The sequence below is a fragment of the Orcinus orca genome, chromosome 9, assembly GCF_937001465.1.
Source record: "Orcinus orca chromosome 9, mOrcOrc1.1, whole genome shotgun sequence".
Taxonomy (NCBI): domain Eukaryota; kingdom Metazoa; phylum Chordata; class Mammalia; order Artiodactyla; family Delphinidae; genus Orcinus; species Orcinus orca.
This window is the reverse complement of record NC_064567.1, coordinates 2,594,150-2,611,305: the sequence shown is the minus strand read 5'-3', so window position 1 is coordinate 2,611,305 and position 17,156 is coordinate 2,594,150. Positions and strand designations below refer to the sequence as shown.

Here is a 17,156-nt window from a genome sequence, read left to right as displayed (position 1 = left end):
GGGCCCCTCCTCCCGGGTCTGTCTGTGCTGGCACACGTAGGCACCGCATCAGCCACCAGCGCCCACTGTGTCGGTGACCCAAAGTCGATGGCATGGCCCTGTCTGGTGTTCAGCCCCTGCCGCCCACGCAGCGCACGGTGGGCTGTGTCCTTCTGCCACGCTGCCGTGCACTTCCCTGTCGTGATCTTAAAGAGACATGTGGCCCTGGGCAAGCCCGGGGTGCTACCCCCGAAGTCCTGCTTGTGGCGAAGCAGACTCGTGTCCACAACTGTGCGGGGCTGCCTAGGGGTTCCGGACCCCCTTCCCGTGTCAGACACTGGGCACCCCAGGGAGGCGCTGGCGCTGCACTCAGGACACCTGGGCCTCTGACCGTGGTCACCCTTTCTTTCCAGATCCTGGTTTCGTTTTCCTTTAATTTTTTGGCAGCGCCGCGCGACACGTGGGAGCTTAGTTCTCCAACCAGGGATCGCACCCAGGCCCCCTGCGTTGGAAGCGCAGAGTCCTAACCACTGGACTGCCAGGGAAGTCCCAGCTCCTGGTTTCCTCATCTCCAAGTGGAGATAATAACTGTATTTCTAAACTAGGTCATTGTGAGGGTGATGCCACATGGTGCCCGTGGAAGAGGTCTGTAAACTGTAAAGGGCTGTGCCGTGTTCACCACCAGCGCTGCAGTTATCAGAGCAATGGAACACTCACAGGGCAGGTGGGGAGGGGTGTGGCGTGGCCCGGCCCGACTCTGGGTGACCAGCCCCCCGGCCCACAGCCCGGGAACCGCTCCAGGCGGGTGTGGGTTGGTCCAGGTTCTGCTGTCCTTGGACTGAAGATGAAGGGATTTGCCCAACAGGGCAGAGCTCTCCTGGATGCCAAACCTCCCCAGGAGGACGGGCGGTGTCCTAGGACTCCGAGGGCGTCGTGGGGAATAGGGACCTAAGGCCTCCCTGGACCAGGAGGAACTGGCCTCACGAGGGCCGTGTGGGGACCCAGGGCAATTCACGTGACCTTGTGCCAGCACTCCCGCTTCCGGGGATTCAGCCACAGGGAATTCCCTTGAATTTGCTGAAGACTCAGCCCCCAGAATTCTCCTCTGCCTTGAGCACAATAATAAAAACACCGAGGATAATCTAAATGACCTAACATAGGAGATTAAACACATGTGACGTGTGTGATACAGGAGGTAGACGCCTGGCAGCCCCCAGAGTTCATGGTGTAGAAGAAGATGGAACGACTCGGAAAGGATCCCACAACACGTTGAGTGGGAAGGCCAGTCACAGGGCGGGAGGAAGGACGTCGAATTCACGTCCCTGTGCACACACACGTGTGTGCACAGACATACATACACGAGGTACACGATCAGCTGGGTGATGAAGCTGAAAAAAGTTCTTTTCTTTTTAAAAAAAAAATCTATGTTTTCTAAACGCGTGTATTTCTTTTTACTTGTAAGAAAGAACGTAGGGGGTTTTGTGGTTTTCATTTTGTTTTGTCTGGTGTAGTTCTCTTAGTCGGGGCGGACCGAGGCGGCCACGGTCACCCACCTGTCCCGGCCCCATCTGCTCTGAATGGCGCCTCCAGAACATTCAGGGGGCCGAGTGTTCCCACGGCGCGGCCCCGGTGGGCCCCAGAAAGAAAGAGCAGGGGGCAGCAGGCACTTAGGTGGTCCTGGGTGTGGCCTCCCGAGGGGGATGGGGAGAAAGACCATCGATGTCCCCTCGGGGGGCTCGCGACCGCAGAGGTCGTGCCGGCAGGTAAAGCAGGTCCGCGCGGCGACCCGTAGATAAAAGAAGGTCCGCTGGGCAGGGCCCCTCGGCTCCCTTCCCCCTACCAGGCTGCCGGGACACAGGCTGGGCACAGGTGCACCATCAGACACAAACATAAAAGCTCTAAAGGGATCACAGAACACCCAACTCCTCATACACCCTCAGCTCTGTAAGAACCTAAAGTATCCAATTAAAAGGCATGCTTTGGGGACTTCCCCGGCGGTCCAGTGGTTAAAAGTCCGCCTTCCAATGCAGGGGATGTAGGTTCGATCCCTGGTCGGGAAACTAAGATCCCACGTGCCGCGGGGCCGCTAAGCTGCCGCGCCACAACGACAGATCCCAAGCGCTGCAACTATAGACCCGATGCAGCCAAATAAATAAATATTCTTTTTTAAAAAAAGAAAAATACTTAAAAAATGAAGTGCTTTCTACTGTACTGAAATTTACCAAAACTAGATGAAATAATCTTCCAATCTGAGCTTGTGCGTCGCTTGACTCTCAAGTAATGCCCATGTCCCAAGCCCCCAGATGATTGCAGTTCCACGGAAGCCCAGATGGTGGGTCCCCCAGGAGGTCCAGCCCTGGCGTGGCCCCTGGGTGCATGTGGAGGCCCTGGGGGCCTGATGGGGCCCCCTCAGCATTCTTGCCCGTCCCGCTGCAAAACCAAGAACAGACTGAGATCAGGCCGTTCCCTGTCCCTTGGCTACGTCCACCCGCGGGGAGGCTCTTCCACTGAGGTGTCCCTGAGGGCTTCGGGACGAAGACACCTCTGTCCTCGGCGCCTGGCACTGGGCAGGCTCCACGATCTCCTCGCCTTATCAGATTCCTTCTCTCACTCCTACCAAAGGCCACTGACAGGAGAATACATTCTCCAAATCCAGACGCTGTTGTTGGCTGGGCTCAGTGTCCGCATTTCCTCACTGTCTCCAGCAGGGCCCTTTCCGTCTCTGCATCCACTGCTGATCTCAAAGGGGCTGGTGGCCCGGGAAGAGGTGACCCTTGCAGGAGGAAGACAGGAGACCGGCCCTGGTCCACCCAAGGAGGCACCAGCTCTCACGCCAAAGACTCTGCCGAGGCCGCCCTCCTCACCTCCCCGTTCCCACGTCGGGGTCCCGTTCCTCGGGGCCTGCAGGGTGCCCTGCTCACGGGCATGACCACCTTTCCTTGTGTCCCTCTCAGCACCTACCACGGGGCCCTGTCACGTGCAGGGGCCCGCTGGGCACAGCCAGGTGTGCAGAGAGCAGGGGCATCTCAGCTCTGGGGGGCTTGACGGGGGGAGTCGTGATGGGGACAGTTGCTATGAAATGAGCCCAACACAGGGCAGGTGCCAGGCGTCCGGCAGTGGTGCCCGCCTGTCCCAAGTCTGCGGGTGGGTTTGGGCACGTTGCTAACTCAGATCTGACTCTGAAGCTCCATTTCTGCTGCCAGACTAAGAGAAGGGCCGTCAGCCGGGCTGCCTCCCGGGGTTCAGATCAATGAAGACAAATGGGAGACAGTCAGGCTCCAGCCTCCCCGTGCTCACAAGGCTTTGTGTGAGCCCAACGGGCTGGCCGGCGGAGAGTTCGGCTCCCATGGGACCCAGGGCAAGCACCGTCGGGTTCAAGGGCGTGGGGCTGCTCAGAGCAAGGAGGCAGGACCCCACAGACGGCCAAGGGGCTGCCCCGCCACGGGCCCCGCTCCCCTCACCTGCCCAGGGTGCCCCCTCAGTGCCCGTGCTCCGGGGCTCTGCGCGGGTCACGTGACAGCCTCACCAGAGAGCAGTAGGGTCTCTGGTCTCCCTGCTTGGGCCCCGAGTCCTGGGGTGGCTGCAGGTCCTCAGTGCCGGGTTAGTGCAGGAAAGGGAGCTACCGCTGCTGGGAATGAGTCCCAGGAAGGACAGAAACTGAGGCTCTGCTGGATCTGAGCCTCAGACACTAAGAAGATGGAAAAGGATTTCTAAACAAGAAAGAAGTATTCCTTTCTCAAGCCTGAGCGTATCACACCCTTAATCCGAAAGGACAGTCAACAGCTCGTCCTGGGCTTTGTTTTAACATGAACGCCGCTCCAGATGCTTCTCTGTCTGTGGAAGGACCTGCACAGCCCCAGGAGGAGGATGGAAGAACGGCTGACACGGAACAATCAGCGCACCGACAGGCACACAGGTCAGCCTGTCTACCGCTGGCCCAGACCCCTGGGGTTTCCACTCTCAGAACGGGTCCAGGTTTTAGTGCCCACAAAGTGTACAAATGGAGCTAATTTGCAACATCTGCTCTTCACCATTTGGGGGTATTGCTTAAAAAACCCACTCAAGTGACCCTTTAATCTTAGGGCTTTAATATTTAATCACGGCTCTGATTGCATATAAAGGCAGTTCGAGGGTATGTTTTCACCTAAAGGTCTCATAATTTAATAACACTTATTGAAGCTGCATTTGTATTAGATTTTGCTCTGTTTTAATACCGTGTTGCTTTAAATAGGGTCCATTTTTCATGGGGACCAAAGAGTCTATTTTTTGGTTCTCTGCTTTCTTCTACGAACCACAGGGCATGAAGATGCTTAATCAGGGCCCTTTGATGAAGAACAACAAAGCCATAAAGATCATTTCTATCAGACAATGAAGATCACCTGACTGAAATCTTCTCTCTCTCTGTGGACAATGGTGTCACCCCCAGGATTATCGTCACCTTTCATGGGCTGATATCAGAGAACATGCAGCAGAGAAATCCCCACTTGTTCAGAGAGCAGCTTTGAGGCAAACCTTTCACATAAAATGTCAGGATACATTCTAACTCTTCAGGTGCCAACCTCTCTATTCAAGAAGTTGGAAATTGGTATTAATATTTTAACTTATCACTTACAGGATCTTTCCGAGTCGTGGCCACACTTAATTAGCTGACACTGGGCTTCCAACGTTCCATTATGTAACTTACATCATTGTATTGGGCTATTCTGTACTGGGCTACTTTGCGCTATTATGTTCGGTGGGGGGGATACAATTTCGACCCACAGTTCCTTGAAATCTGAGTTCCACAATCATAAGCCATATTAGAATAACATTCTAATACATTTCCCATGTAACCTCAGGGCATTTTTTGTTTTCCAGTAACTTCTTAACGCATATGTCTCATAAATATTTTGCTGTTGTGTTTCTATGTGTGTTATGATGGGGGGTATAGTTTTTCTTTCTCGAAAATCTTGAAAATCAAGATGGGAATATAGGAATAATTTTTTCCCTTAAGGAATTAAAGAAATTTCTAGACACTTTTTTTCTGGGAGCACCCCGGAGCAGTCAAAGCTTTAGCGGACCTGTCTGTGTCCTGACTTTATTCATATCTATGTATGTAGGTTTGTAGGCTGCAGCTACGTACCTATGTTTCTATCTACCCATCCATCTCCGGAGTCCCCCGAGAATCGGGACGGGCACAGACCTGTATCTGATGTTTTAGACTCCACTTCCGCAAACTGTCCTTAGGAAGCAAAGCTTGATGTTTCAGGTGATGGCCCTACAGACAAATGAGCCAATATTATATTAAATTTAATCACCATCTCCTTTGAGCAGGGCAGGTCCTGAAAACAGACAAAAAGAGTGGCTCCTGCTTCCTCAGCAAATACATGTTTAGGGCAAGGGGCAGCAAGTACGAGTCCCAGAGAGAACCATGCCATTTCCTGCCTCTTTTCCTAGGTAATTTAAGGGCAATGACTTTCAATTTCATTTGACCTTTTATTTATTTAGTTCCTTGCTCTAAAAGCAAATAACCTGAGGAATTTAAGAAACTTATAAAGGGAAATTAAATTATAGGTTAAAAATCATAATAAAAACACATATCTAATAGGTATCCTTTTTATTGTAACAGTATAATATCGTTGTTAATTGCATTTTGGTGTAAAACTATGAAATATGCCATTGAATGGGTTTCAAGGTTTAAGATTAGCTCACAGATTTGTACGAGATTTTCAAACAGGCTACACGATCACATCAAAGACTTGCCTTTTCTCATATTCCATTACCATGTGAATTTTACGATTGATACATAGTTTAAAATATTTATTCAGACAATGCTACTACATATATGAATAAATACCAGCCAAGCAGAGAAATAGGTATAAAAAAATAGAACCAGTTATTGACTTTTTTTTAGGGCTTGCTTTAGTAAATCACGTATGGGTCTCTCCCATTTGGGACTTTGCTCTGTTCCACTCTCCACTCCTCAGTGAAATGGATTCATTGGTCTTGGCTTCTTCTTAGCAAATCGTAATCCACACAACAAAATATAAGCTGTTCATCTCAGCCAATTTGGTCTTTTCTTTATGAGAAGAGGCTCACAGAAGTCTTCCATGGAGACCCCAAAAAACCATCTCATAAAAGTACGATTTGAAATCATCCACCTGAAACATGTCTTCTCTCCACATATTATTTTAATAAGCATTATAAACCTCTCCCCACCTATTCTCCTGAGATTCTCTTCTAACCCAGAATTAGGTGCTTTTCATGGACTCTAAGAAACTTTTCTGTCACACCCTAGGTGTTGTTTTGTTTCTTTTTCTTCCTTTTTTTTTTTTTCTGGCTTTTTGCTTTTGCTTTGTTTTTGGTCAATAAAAGTCATTAAAAGGCAGGAATGTGTTTGGAGGCCTGGCAAAGCCAGCAGTTAGCTACTCTCTCATTATTGTTCATTAGCAAAAGCAGTGCAGCCTCACCACACCCAGAGGGAAACTTAAGAGTCATCGCAGCCATAAGAAACGCAGTGGCTCACTCAAATGTAGTGTTAATCAGTAACTACAAACACTCACATGTGTTTAACAAGTTCAATCTGGAAAGAAAAAAATGATCTAAGTCGTGAGATATTGAAAATCTTGCAAGAGACAAGATTATTTTTACTGGGAAGTAAGAAAAACCTGAAAAGCCCTATTTAGCAAAACCTTAAGCTATTCCCCATCAGAGGCAAGATGTTTGGTTCTCTCCAGTCAAAGCAGAAGCCGCGATAGCCATGCGAAACAGCCATGAGTGGAGGGAAGGCACACCTCCCCGCGGTCCTTTAGGTGGGAAACAAAAGCCCCAAATCTCTTAAATTCTACGATTAGCATTAGTACTGTCTAGATGTGAGAATGTGTCAGGTTTACCATTGAGGGTATGGAAGGACCGCAGCCAACACTTCTACAATCACAAATGTTATGGTTTTCGAGGGGACTTCGCGCCAGTGTCTCTACATGTTCCCGTGAAGAAACAGTTTAGTGCACTTACCAAGGAAGCCTAAGTTAGGAAAATGTTTATGACTCATTTTTTGAAATACTAAATTAAACTTAAATAGCTAAGTTTCCTAAAGTTATAGGGACTCTGTTTTAAGTCACAATTTTACTGCCCTACAGAAAAATGATGCTCATTATTCTTAAACCCTCTTTCCATTTTTTATCAGTTGCATGCAGTGCAGCCTCATCGGGTTATAACATGTAGGATCTATACTACTTAGCCAGCTACAGACGTATCAAAAAATCACCAACCTTCTCAGTTTTCCCAAATAAATGAAATTACCTTTAAAAATCTAACTTTTAATAAGAGTCGAGGTGGGAAAAGGAGAAGAATGGAAACCTCTTTCCCTTCATTTTGGCAGATTTTTCTAAATGTAAGAATTGTTTCCTCCTGACGAGTCAGTTGAGTGGCTTACGTAACGTGCAGGATTTCTAGGCCATCAGGTAACATATGGCAAATAGCTTTTGTTCTGGGGACTTTGCTCTATTCCACTCTCCACTCCTCAGTGCAGTGGATTCATTGGTCTTGGCTTTTTCTTAGCAAATAGTAATCCACACAACAAAGTATAAGCATCCTACCTAGTAGATTCTCAGAGACAACAATGAGAACGTCTTCTTTCAAACAACTGTAAAATAGGTCCTGACCTTTGAAATGATTAAAGTTCTATTCCAATGAATGTAAACTTAACAGAGACAATGAAATCTCCAAGAGTGAGATTATTACTACACTCTGTTATTAACGTGGTCAAAAGGCAATTTTCCATAAGTTCCCACCTCTCCTTCCATCTCCACACCTACAAAAACATCCACAGAGAGAATGATAGGTTGGTTAGTAGTAAAATCTACACGCTAAATGTTAGGTGAAAGTCTTTAAGAAACAAAGGCACGACAGGAGAGTTTGCAGCGAAACAAAACATGGCCACTGGTATCATCCTTTGAGACTACATGATAACAAATGTATGAATAATAAATCAACTTTCTAAATCATGTGAATTCGGGATGTACGCATCAGGAAGGCCAATAGAGTTACTGTTCCCTGTGAAAGTACTCACTGTTTTTTATGCATTTAATTAAATTTTAGAAATTAAAAAGTTTTTAAACTTAAGGTTTCTAGAAATTTAAATTTCATTCCTGATATAAAGTGAGTTTGCTTCTTTCAGTGATAGCCATACAGCCCAGAAAAATTAACCTGGAATTTGCAGCAATATGTTTTCTTAATTTCATGACTAATCAAGTATTTATGAAATCTAGTTTTTATCAAACAGAACACTATACTCGTATATGTGCGTGAAATATACAGTACACGTTATTAAATCCTTATTTCATTTATGAAATGTCTTCACTTTTTTCCTATTACTGAGTTAAATGCTTTCCTGCCAAGCCTGTTTGTATCAAAATCTACAAAGGTAGTTCGTTTCATGCACTCCTCAGCTTCACCTATAGAAAGAATTGGGGCTCGTCATGATGCCAAACAAGAGATTTTCAATAAAATATCAAACATGAGACAATGCAGTATGAACAAGAGACGTAAAGTTTCTTCTCATGAAGAAACATGAGGACAGAAATGCAGACATTGACCTTGGGGCTGTGACTTGTCTCTCCTCTAAGTAGCAGCGTCATTCCTAGAGTTCAGTGTGATTAGTAGAAGTTTCACACAGACCTGGAAAAAAAAAGTTAGATGGCATCACTATCACATTTAACACCAGCCCAGAAGTCATAATTTACTTTCTGCAAAAGCACATTCTTGTGGAAGCACATTTTTTTTAAAACGTTCTTATGGACATTTTCAAATACACACAAGAGTAGGAAGACGAATGTAATCAACTCCCCTGTAGCTCGGTCAGCCACTGCTATTCCTGTCCCATCTCCAGTATTTTTTCCTGGAGTATTCTGAAACAAAGCCCAGGGGTTGTATCATCTTGCCCGTGGTCATGGGAGTATTTAAGGAATATTCGAGACAGGGAATCCGTGCGCTGGGCATTTAATCCAAGGAGCAGAGAGGCAATGACGCTTGGATACATAGTACATTTCCAACTGGAAGCAATTAATGCCAGCTCTCTTTAGACTGGGCTACGGGTTATTTTAGCTACGTAATTTATTTCAAATAGGAAATAGGCCAGCCTTCGTATTATTTTGTATGATTTATTAGCCTTGAAGGTAATTATTTTGAATATTAGAATTTAACACCCCCATTAGTGTTTGGAAGTCTATACAAAAAGGTCAAAATGCTTTTACTTTAAATGTAGGCTACATATTTCTGGATATCTGAGACCTATTCCATCTGTGGCATTCAAAATGATCGTGTCACAAATTCTCATCGGTCTGATGTTTTTAAATGTTAAGATTTGATATCAAAGCAGAAGTGATATGTATACAAAACACATTTATGTATTTGTGTTTATACCCTCACTCTACCTCATAAAAACCTCCACAGACCAGAGTATCCACTTATCCATAATCTAGAGTGACATGTTCTACCTTGAGTGGAGTATAGCTGTCATTTGAATCATGACCTTATATATTATTAAGATTTTAAAATACCATTTTTACTTCAAGACATTAAAATGACAATCTGGAAAAGACTGAGTCATGTGCCACAAAACATTCAACCAGGAAAATCTAACGAACTCACTTTTATTTCATGCCTAGGAAAGAAAAAGAGATACATAAGAAATAACCTGCTACCACTATTACTGTCTCGTGCCCCCCAAACAGGGTGTATTTGATAACTTTTCTTCTATCCAGTGAAAAGAGCTAGAGTGGCATCTTCAGATCCACCTGCAGACCCACAGCCTTTCACTGAGACGTTTTTCATTCGTTGAAAGGATGACACATGTTCATGAAAATCTCACTACATTGTTATTTTTAAAGCCAAACACAGTCATTTTAAGTTTAACATAAAATATGTTTCCTCCATTTTTCCCCATTTATTTTGTGTAGGGGGTGAGCCTTAGAATATTAATATTTTAAAGACTCATACCTGTGTTAATTAACTAGATGGGGGGAATCCTTTCACAACGTACACACATATCAAATCACCATGATGTACACTTTAAATACCTTACAATTTTCTAGGTCAATGATACCTCTACAGCTGAAATGTTAAAGTCTGTGAATGAGCCCTCATCTGCTCCCATATAATTGTTAAAAATAAAGTGAAAAGGTCCACATGAAATAGAAAAAGGCGAAATTCACACACACACACACACACACACACACACACACACACATATAAGGTGTATATAAAGGGACTAAACTTCCACTCAAACCTCTAGTCCTAGAAATATTTATCTTTGAAAAGATTATTCATCTCCCTAAAAGCAATGGGGACATTTCACGAGCTCTCAGTACAGTGTCTGCTCATAGTATATACTAGGTACAGAGTTACTGGTTAATGTAGTTTTCATAGCCTCCAATAAACACACACACACACACACACACACACACACACACACACACAGAGTCATATTTTTAAAACATCATTTAAATCGTGCAGAGGGATCATAGCAAAACTGTGGTACAACAGCACAAAATAAAGCATCGCCTTTACAAAACAGAGGGTGAATGTCATGCTAGAGCAGGAAACTTACTGTACTTGTATTAGATTATGTTTAAAAGCTTCTGGACTTTTTATGCAATACGAGAGTCTCACCTTTTCCACAAATTTCCGAAAGCATCCCAATATGTTAAAACGTATTACATCTTTGTTGTTGCAGTCATTAATTGGAATTATTCTCATTGCTCTGTCACTTTAGTTTTTTCCTGGCTAAAATGTTTAAGTTTGAAAAACTCCTTATCTTGTCCTGAGGTTTACTTACTTCAATAATAAGGGCGGTTTAGGAGGGCAGGGACTCTTCTCTCTTTTTAGGATTACTGTATTCCTAGTTTTTAATTTATAAGTGGTTTGGAACATCCGTAAGTATGTTTCACAGAGAAACAACCTGAAAAAACTCACTCCATTTTACTGCGTAGCAGCCATGTGGTGGTTTACTCTTTGGAGTGGTTACTTTGTGTTCTCAATAGTTCTAGGGCAATGATACTTACGTTTACAGTGTAAGCACTTAATCAGTTTTTAAAACATCGATGCTATTAAGAATTATTTGATCATGTTTTATTTTACACTAGTAATATTGCACATATCCTAAGTTTATGCTTTACGCTTGTATTTTCTTTAGGATAATATTAATTTTTATTTCTAATTATAAATATGCAGAAGGAATGAAAAGAGATAGTTAATATTATCGAAATTAAGCCAAATTGCTGCACTTGGGAACAGAGTCTTTCCTCAGAATCTTATTATCTGAGGCAACTACTGCCGTAAAGAGTTGGTGAAACTTTCTTGAGACTTTTGTAATATCTGAGCAGGTGCTCATACAGCAAATGATTTGCATTTACCATAGCTGATTATGACAAGCCCAAATCCTTTATGAGGAAAAAATAGGAAAACACATATTCTCAACATCGTTACATTTTTGCTACATCTTAACGCACACATTCACCTCTGAACAGCTTGAAAACCTTCCAAAATAATTTCTTTGGGAAATTGTGACTCTGCACTTATTTATGTGAATTTCACAAGTTACAACAGTAAATATCAAGATCAATGGAAAAAGTTCTTGGATCCCTGGCTATATCCTGACTGCATCATTTCACCACACTCTCCTTCAAATTCCCAACTAAACTGGATTTTAAACAGAGAACAACCCCATTATCTCCTCAGAGTAAGAAAACGTCATCACGTTAATGGAAATTTGTTACTTTCTTGTTCAGTAACTTTGGATGACAAATATTTATCTTCTACTCACAGTAACTGTTATTTTAAGGACTTCAGCACTAAATTTGACCCTATGGCTGCAGGTATATTATACTTTATTATAAACAATTGCCGAATGCTAAACATCTCAAGCTTCCATAATTGCATCAAAGTATTTCCCCAGCTTCCAACCAGTGTCTTCATAGATCACATTCAGTTTTTCAAAGATATCTGAAAAGAATGTACGACTTGTACTACATTCTTGTAAATGTACTTTAAAAGTATCAACGTGATACAGACGACGTGTGTTCAACCAAATGGAGGGTCGGGTCAGGGTGGCCCTGTGTTTCAACTCTGTATATAGAAAATAAACTTCTGGCAGTGTTTTCTAGCTTCTTATTGTGCGTATGCATGTGTGTGTTTAAGAATACGAATCAAGTATTATCTTCCACCCTCTCCCAGAAAAACATTCTTAAGAAGTAGGTAGGCTAGGAAAGGAACTTGAAAAAAAATCTAGCGTCAAATAAACAAACAGAAAAACGTTTGAAATTTCTTACTAAAGAAAGGTCCCACTTTCTGTTGGTGGAGGTAAGTACACAAGTCCTAAAGGGATTCTCCTTCCCTGGTCCAGGATGGAGAACCCACAGCTCTGAAAGTTTAAAAAGAGAAACGCTTTGGATTCTTGCAACTCTGCTCCTTCCCAACTGGAAATCAAGCATCTTTAAATTCATTTAAAATGTCGAGGAGAAGAAGTGCAACCAGCAAAGGCCTCAGAGCCCTGAGGTCTGTGTGCTTTTCTCTCACATGGCGTCGTTTCTGATTCAGTGGAGACCCCGTCAGGGGCAGGGAGACAGCGAGGCTTGGTTTGAAAAAAAAAAAAAAAAAGATGCTGCAGTGCTGAGCTCAAGGGAGGGGTGGGCCAGGGAGAGGGCGCATGCTACATCAGACACAGTACCTGGTTTTTCACTGCACAGCTTGTCAGCGAGGTAGTGTGCCTCCTGGGCGATAAGTGAGAATATTTCATCTTCGTACTCTTCCATTATAGTTTCACACTGTAGAAACAGAATAACAACATATGTGGATAGATATGCACTCACAGGACATCTTGTTAGGAAGAACTTGTCACAGTTTTATTAGCTAAAAATATAAAATCATGTTACCAAGGTGGTCCATTTTATTGGCCCTTTTGGTTTAAGACGACATTGCATTGGATGAACCCTCTTCCCAGAATGTTAATTGCATCATTTTCCTGAGACTTGGCTAACTGATTAGTCCTGTTGAAAGACGAGGGTGAGGCAGGAAAATGGTTCTTTGTATTTGTTCCTCTTCCTCAAACTGGAATGGAATGCAAGGAACAGGAGGGATGGAGCTGAAAGTCTTCGGGATTTTTGTTTGTTTGTTTGTTTTGAAACTTTAGAGAACACGGCTCCTTGAAATGGTTAAAGCAGTTTCCTTTAGATTTAACATGATAATCCATTTTGTGGTTTTAAAACAGGGTCTGAAGTGTGAAAATAATTAAGCTTTCTCAGCAACCAAAATACAAGTGCATCTTCAATTGCACTCGGGATAACGGGGCTTTTCAGTTACTCAGGAAAGTTTCTCTTCATACCACTTAAGGGGTCCATCCGTAATTTCTCTTTGCTTCCCCCCACCCCAAATCTGACATTTCAGAGAAGAGGGAGCTCAAATGTACCCACGCACCCAAAAATCTTAAATTCGGACTGGAGCGTGTGTCTGCGTCGGGGAAGCACAAGCTTAGGAACTGTGGTGGTAAGGAGTGTTCACTGGAGACTAGTAACTCATTTTCCGAGTTCATTAAGTGAGAAGATAAAAATTTTTAAATGGCATTTAAAAATATTTAAATTCCACTATTACATATTCATGGAGACCTGTGAGATACGAACACACTTCCTCACTGTGACTCCCATTCTACAGTACTTTTAGCCCTGAATTATTGCCTTGATTATTTAATTAAAATGAAATCTTCAAAAGTCAGCTGCAGCCCTTATACCAGGGGTTCAGCATGTCTGACATTTTGGCCAACGTGTGAACCAAAGACATTTCTCAAACAGGCTTTCCCATCACTTGGTCTGACTCAGTAGCATTACGTAAAGTGAAATCTCTTGCTATATATTTTGCCAGGCACATTCTAGAGAGCCAGAGGCCAGCATTCACGTGAAATAAACATTATGTTGGGAGGAAATGCGGCATAAAGCCAATTATCATACTAAGCCTTTGTTTGGGCTAAAATACTTGAACGAACTCAGGAAAAAAAAATTCCCCCTCTTCTGTGAAGCCTTGGGGAAAAAAAAGTGATGTGTGTCACTCTCCCTCCATCATGTGGCTATAAATATTTGAAAACGACATTCATTTTAATTTGGATTTTAACCTCGGATCCACAGTCCCTGATTCCTGACGTAGGAACTTGTAAGAGACCTGCCCGGGCACGGGGAGGACCGAGTCCTCTTCCCAACCGTCCCCAGGAGCAAAGCAACATGCAAACTGTGCCTCCAAGTCACTGGGATTTGTAACGCACTTTCTGGAAAATATCACTTAACTGTCTCCACGGAGATGAAATACCACAGCCCCTAGGTGTCTCAAAAGGCAAGTCACTAAGTGCGCGGTTAACACTGAGAAAGCAGCAGGACAACAAAGCTAATAGATAACAGTTTAATGGGCATGTCTTGAAATTCAACAAAACCCCAAACAAACAGCAAAAAAAAAAAAAAAAAAAAAAAGTACCAAAAACATGTTCACGGAGTACGGAATTCCTCTGCGAAGAAGACAGCTTACCGAGAATTTCAAATGTCTGTAAGCATCAGAATAAAAAGAGAATTTTAAAAATTCTTTGTATATTTTGTCTCCTTTCCTTGGAGCAAATCTCTTGAAAGTCTTCTCCTTAGTCACGGGGTCTTCTTCGAGCTTGTAGTCATTCATTCGCTCACACACTTTATCCAAGAGGTCTGTGAGCAATGCCTCCGACTGGGCTAAGGGAATCTGTGGAGAAAAGCCAAAAAAGGGAGGAAACTCGTCTTAACGTTGATATTATTTAAAAGACCTTCCCCTGAATGCACGTGGCAGCACACCCCATCCCCCAAACAGTATTCCTGTCCTGATACAACATGTGCACAGTTCTATTATTTACATAATTTAAGGGGTTAGCCTAAATTCCGGTTTTTAAAAAGTGCCTATGTTCGAAAGTGGACAGAAGAAAAAACTTCTATTCAAGCTAGAAACTATACTTCTACAGGTGATAATTTCGGAAAGTCATGGAACATGCAGAATAAGGCATTAAGCACAGGTAATGGCTGTTATTATCTACTTGCAAGAGACAGACAGAGCCAGAGAGAGCGCTCGGGTCTCTCCTCCAGCGCATCCCGAGCTGGGAGAAGGCCGGGCTTCGCGCTCCGCAGCCGCTGCCCTGCGCGCCTTGGCCCCTCGGCGGCCGCTCGGGCCCGCGGGCAGGGAAAAGCCAGGCTGACCGAATCGCCCCTCTCGCAGGCGCGGCTGCGCTGTCTTTGGAACAGCTGGCGCCCGTCTCCGCACGCCCCTCTCCCTCCGGAATCCAGCGAGGATTCAGAGGACCCTTTGGCCGACCACCTCCGCCCCGCGCGGGGGTCAAAGAGCACCCCTCGCCCTTGGTAACCGGGACAAAAACTCGGGGGCCGTCTAGACAGGTCAAGGTGCAGGATGCTGCGTCCCCGCGGCTCCTTCCGGAAGGGGGCGGGGACCCGCCAAGGGCGCCGCGGACGCGCCGCGGCCCCGGCCTCTGCGGGCTTTCTCCCTCTCCACCCTCTGCTGATCAAAGTAGGAAGTTTGCATGACAACCATGGTGAAAGGGGCTGAATCACAAATGAACTCGATTTCGCCGATGTTGATATATCCAGCCTCCATTGTCCCCTTTCAGACGCAGTGTGAACCCTTCCGGTGCCGGCGACCGCGCGGCATTCACATGCGCGCTCCGGGCGCACAAAGGCTCCCCGCGCCCCTCCCTGCCATCTGGCCGCGGGGCTCGGGGCGGGCTGTGCGGCGCGCCTCTTCGCTTAACCCTGCTTCCAGCCAAAACCACTCGAGCGTCACTCCCGTCACCCCCCAGGCTCGGCAAGGAACGAGCTCTGTAGAAAAGGAACGAGCCAAAGAAAACCGGCACTAATGAACTTTCCATTACCAGCACCACGTGCGCCGTGATAAAATATCCCTCCTTCTGCCCGCAAAACTCGATCTGAGATTGATTAGGAACTGCTTTCAAGGCCCTTCAGTCATCTCTGCAATTAGGTCGTTTTTTAAACTGGAGTGTACCGCAGCATTCTTTATCCGCTAAAATATCAAGTTAAAAAATTGAGTGTTTTAATTTTTTAAATGTCTACGCTCAAAAGACCCTAAAGAAAGTAGCTCAAAGCGCACAGTCAAAACACAAGTCACGTTTTTATTTACACCTTTAATGGTGCCACTTAAGCATGGTAAGTTGTAAATAAAACCAAAAACATAGGTTAACAAATTGAAAATCTGTTTCAGAAACGAAAGATTAACTATCTATCGGGACTTAAAAGCTAGAAAGCAGAGGTAAATTCTTAAATTACAGTTTATCAAGCAGATCATTAGCAGAATGGCTACGGTTTCTTCCTGCCCTGCATGTGCTTTCGTATATTTCCTTGTCTGGTCCATACGAATAGGCTCATAGCACTTTCTGCATGTCCACAAAGCAGCATTTTTAACCTCAAAGTGAAGAGCTGGCTCTTTCATTTAAAAAATCTAACTGTGATCAAGAATCCATTCGCTCTCCCCCCTCCCTAACCCTCTCCTTCCCCAATCAAACTGTAAACACCGAGGGGCCGCGCTATCACTGAACGGAGAGGGTCTGAGCATTGGCAGGGCGCTTTTGGAACCCTGGATGCCGTCCTTACACACCACAGTATTTCCCGTTGAGATGAGACTGCTCTCGAAACTGTTTTTTCTTTTAACTGAGCTGACGTTCTGAGCTGCGTGCAAGAATCCTGAGTGTGTAAGATTTGAGCAAATCAGGATGTCAATATGCGAGACCTTCCACAACTTACTTTTGAGAGCTGTGTTATTGATTTCCTGGGTTGACGCTTTCGAAAAAACAGTCGCCACAAGATAACTTTCCACCAAACGGGATTGTTTTCCTTATTGTGAAAGTGGAATTTTACATGTTTGAATATAGCAGTATTGTGCCTATTTTAACGCAAATATGTTCTACTGAGGGATCAACACGTGAATCTCGCTGATTTCATACATCTTTGAAGGCTAACTGGCTTTTTGATGTAATTGCTGGCTCTTTTGAGTAAATGTTCTTTAGTAGAAAGAGCAGGAAATGTTACAGGCAGAGAGCTCAGAAAATGCCACGTTACAATCTTCACTGAAAGCAAGAAAGGAAAACACCCAACGTGAGACTGGTAGTGTTCGTT

General features: G+C 44.4%; 1 protein-coding gene across 2 annotated transcripts; it reads right to left on the bottom strand.

Annotated features, from left to right (window-relative positions):
- Nucleotides 1-6,259: 6,259 nt before the first annotated feature.
- Nucleotides 6,260-15,741, bottom strand: CNPY1 (canopy FGF signaling regulator 1). Of its 2 annotated transcripts, XM_049714624.1 has the most exons (5): nt 15,559-15,741; nt 14,524-14,727; nt 12,686-12,782; nt 8,556-8,637; nt 6,260-6,541 (listed from the first exon to the last, which is right to left on the bottom strand). In XM_049714624.1, exons 1-4 carry the CDS (start codon nt 15,622-15,624, stop codon nt 8,600-8,602), a joined length of 405 nt encoding a protein of 134 aa, XP_049570581.1. In that variant the 5' UTR covers nt 15,625-15,741; the 3' UTR covers nt 6,260-6,541; nt 8,556-8,599. The 2 variants fall into 2 exon arrangements, with proteins under 2 accessions (XP_049570581.1, XP_049570582.1); XM_049714625.1 differs by lacking the exon at nt 15,559-15,741 and adding an exon at nt 15,053-15,522 and having other exon boundaries at nt 6,260-8,637.
- Between the last annotated feature and the right edge of the window lie 1,415 nt (nt 15,742-17,156).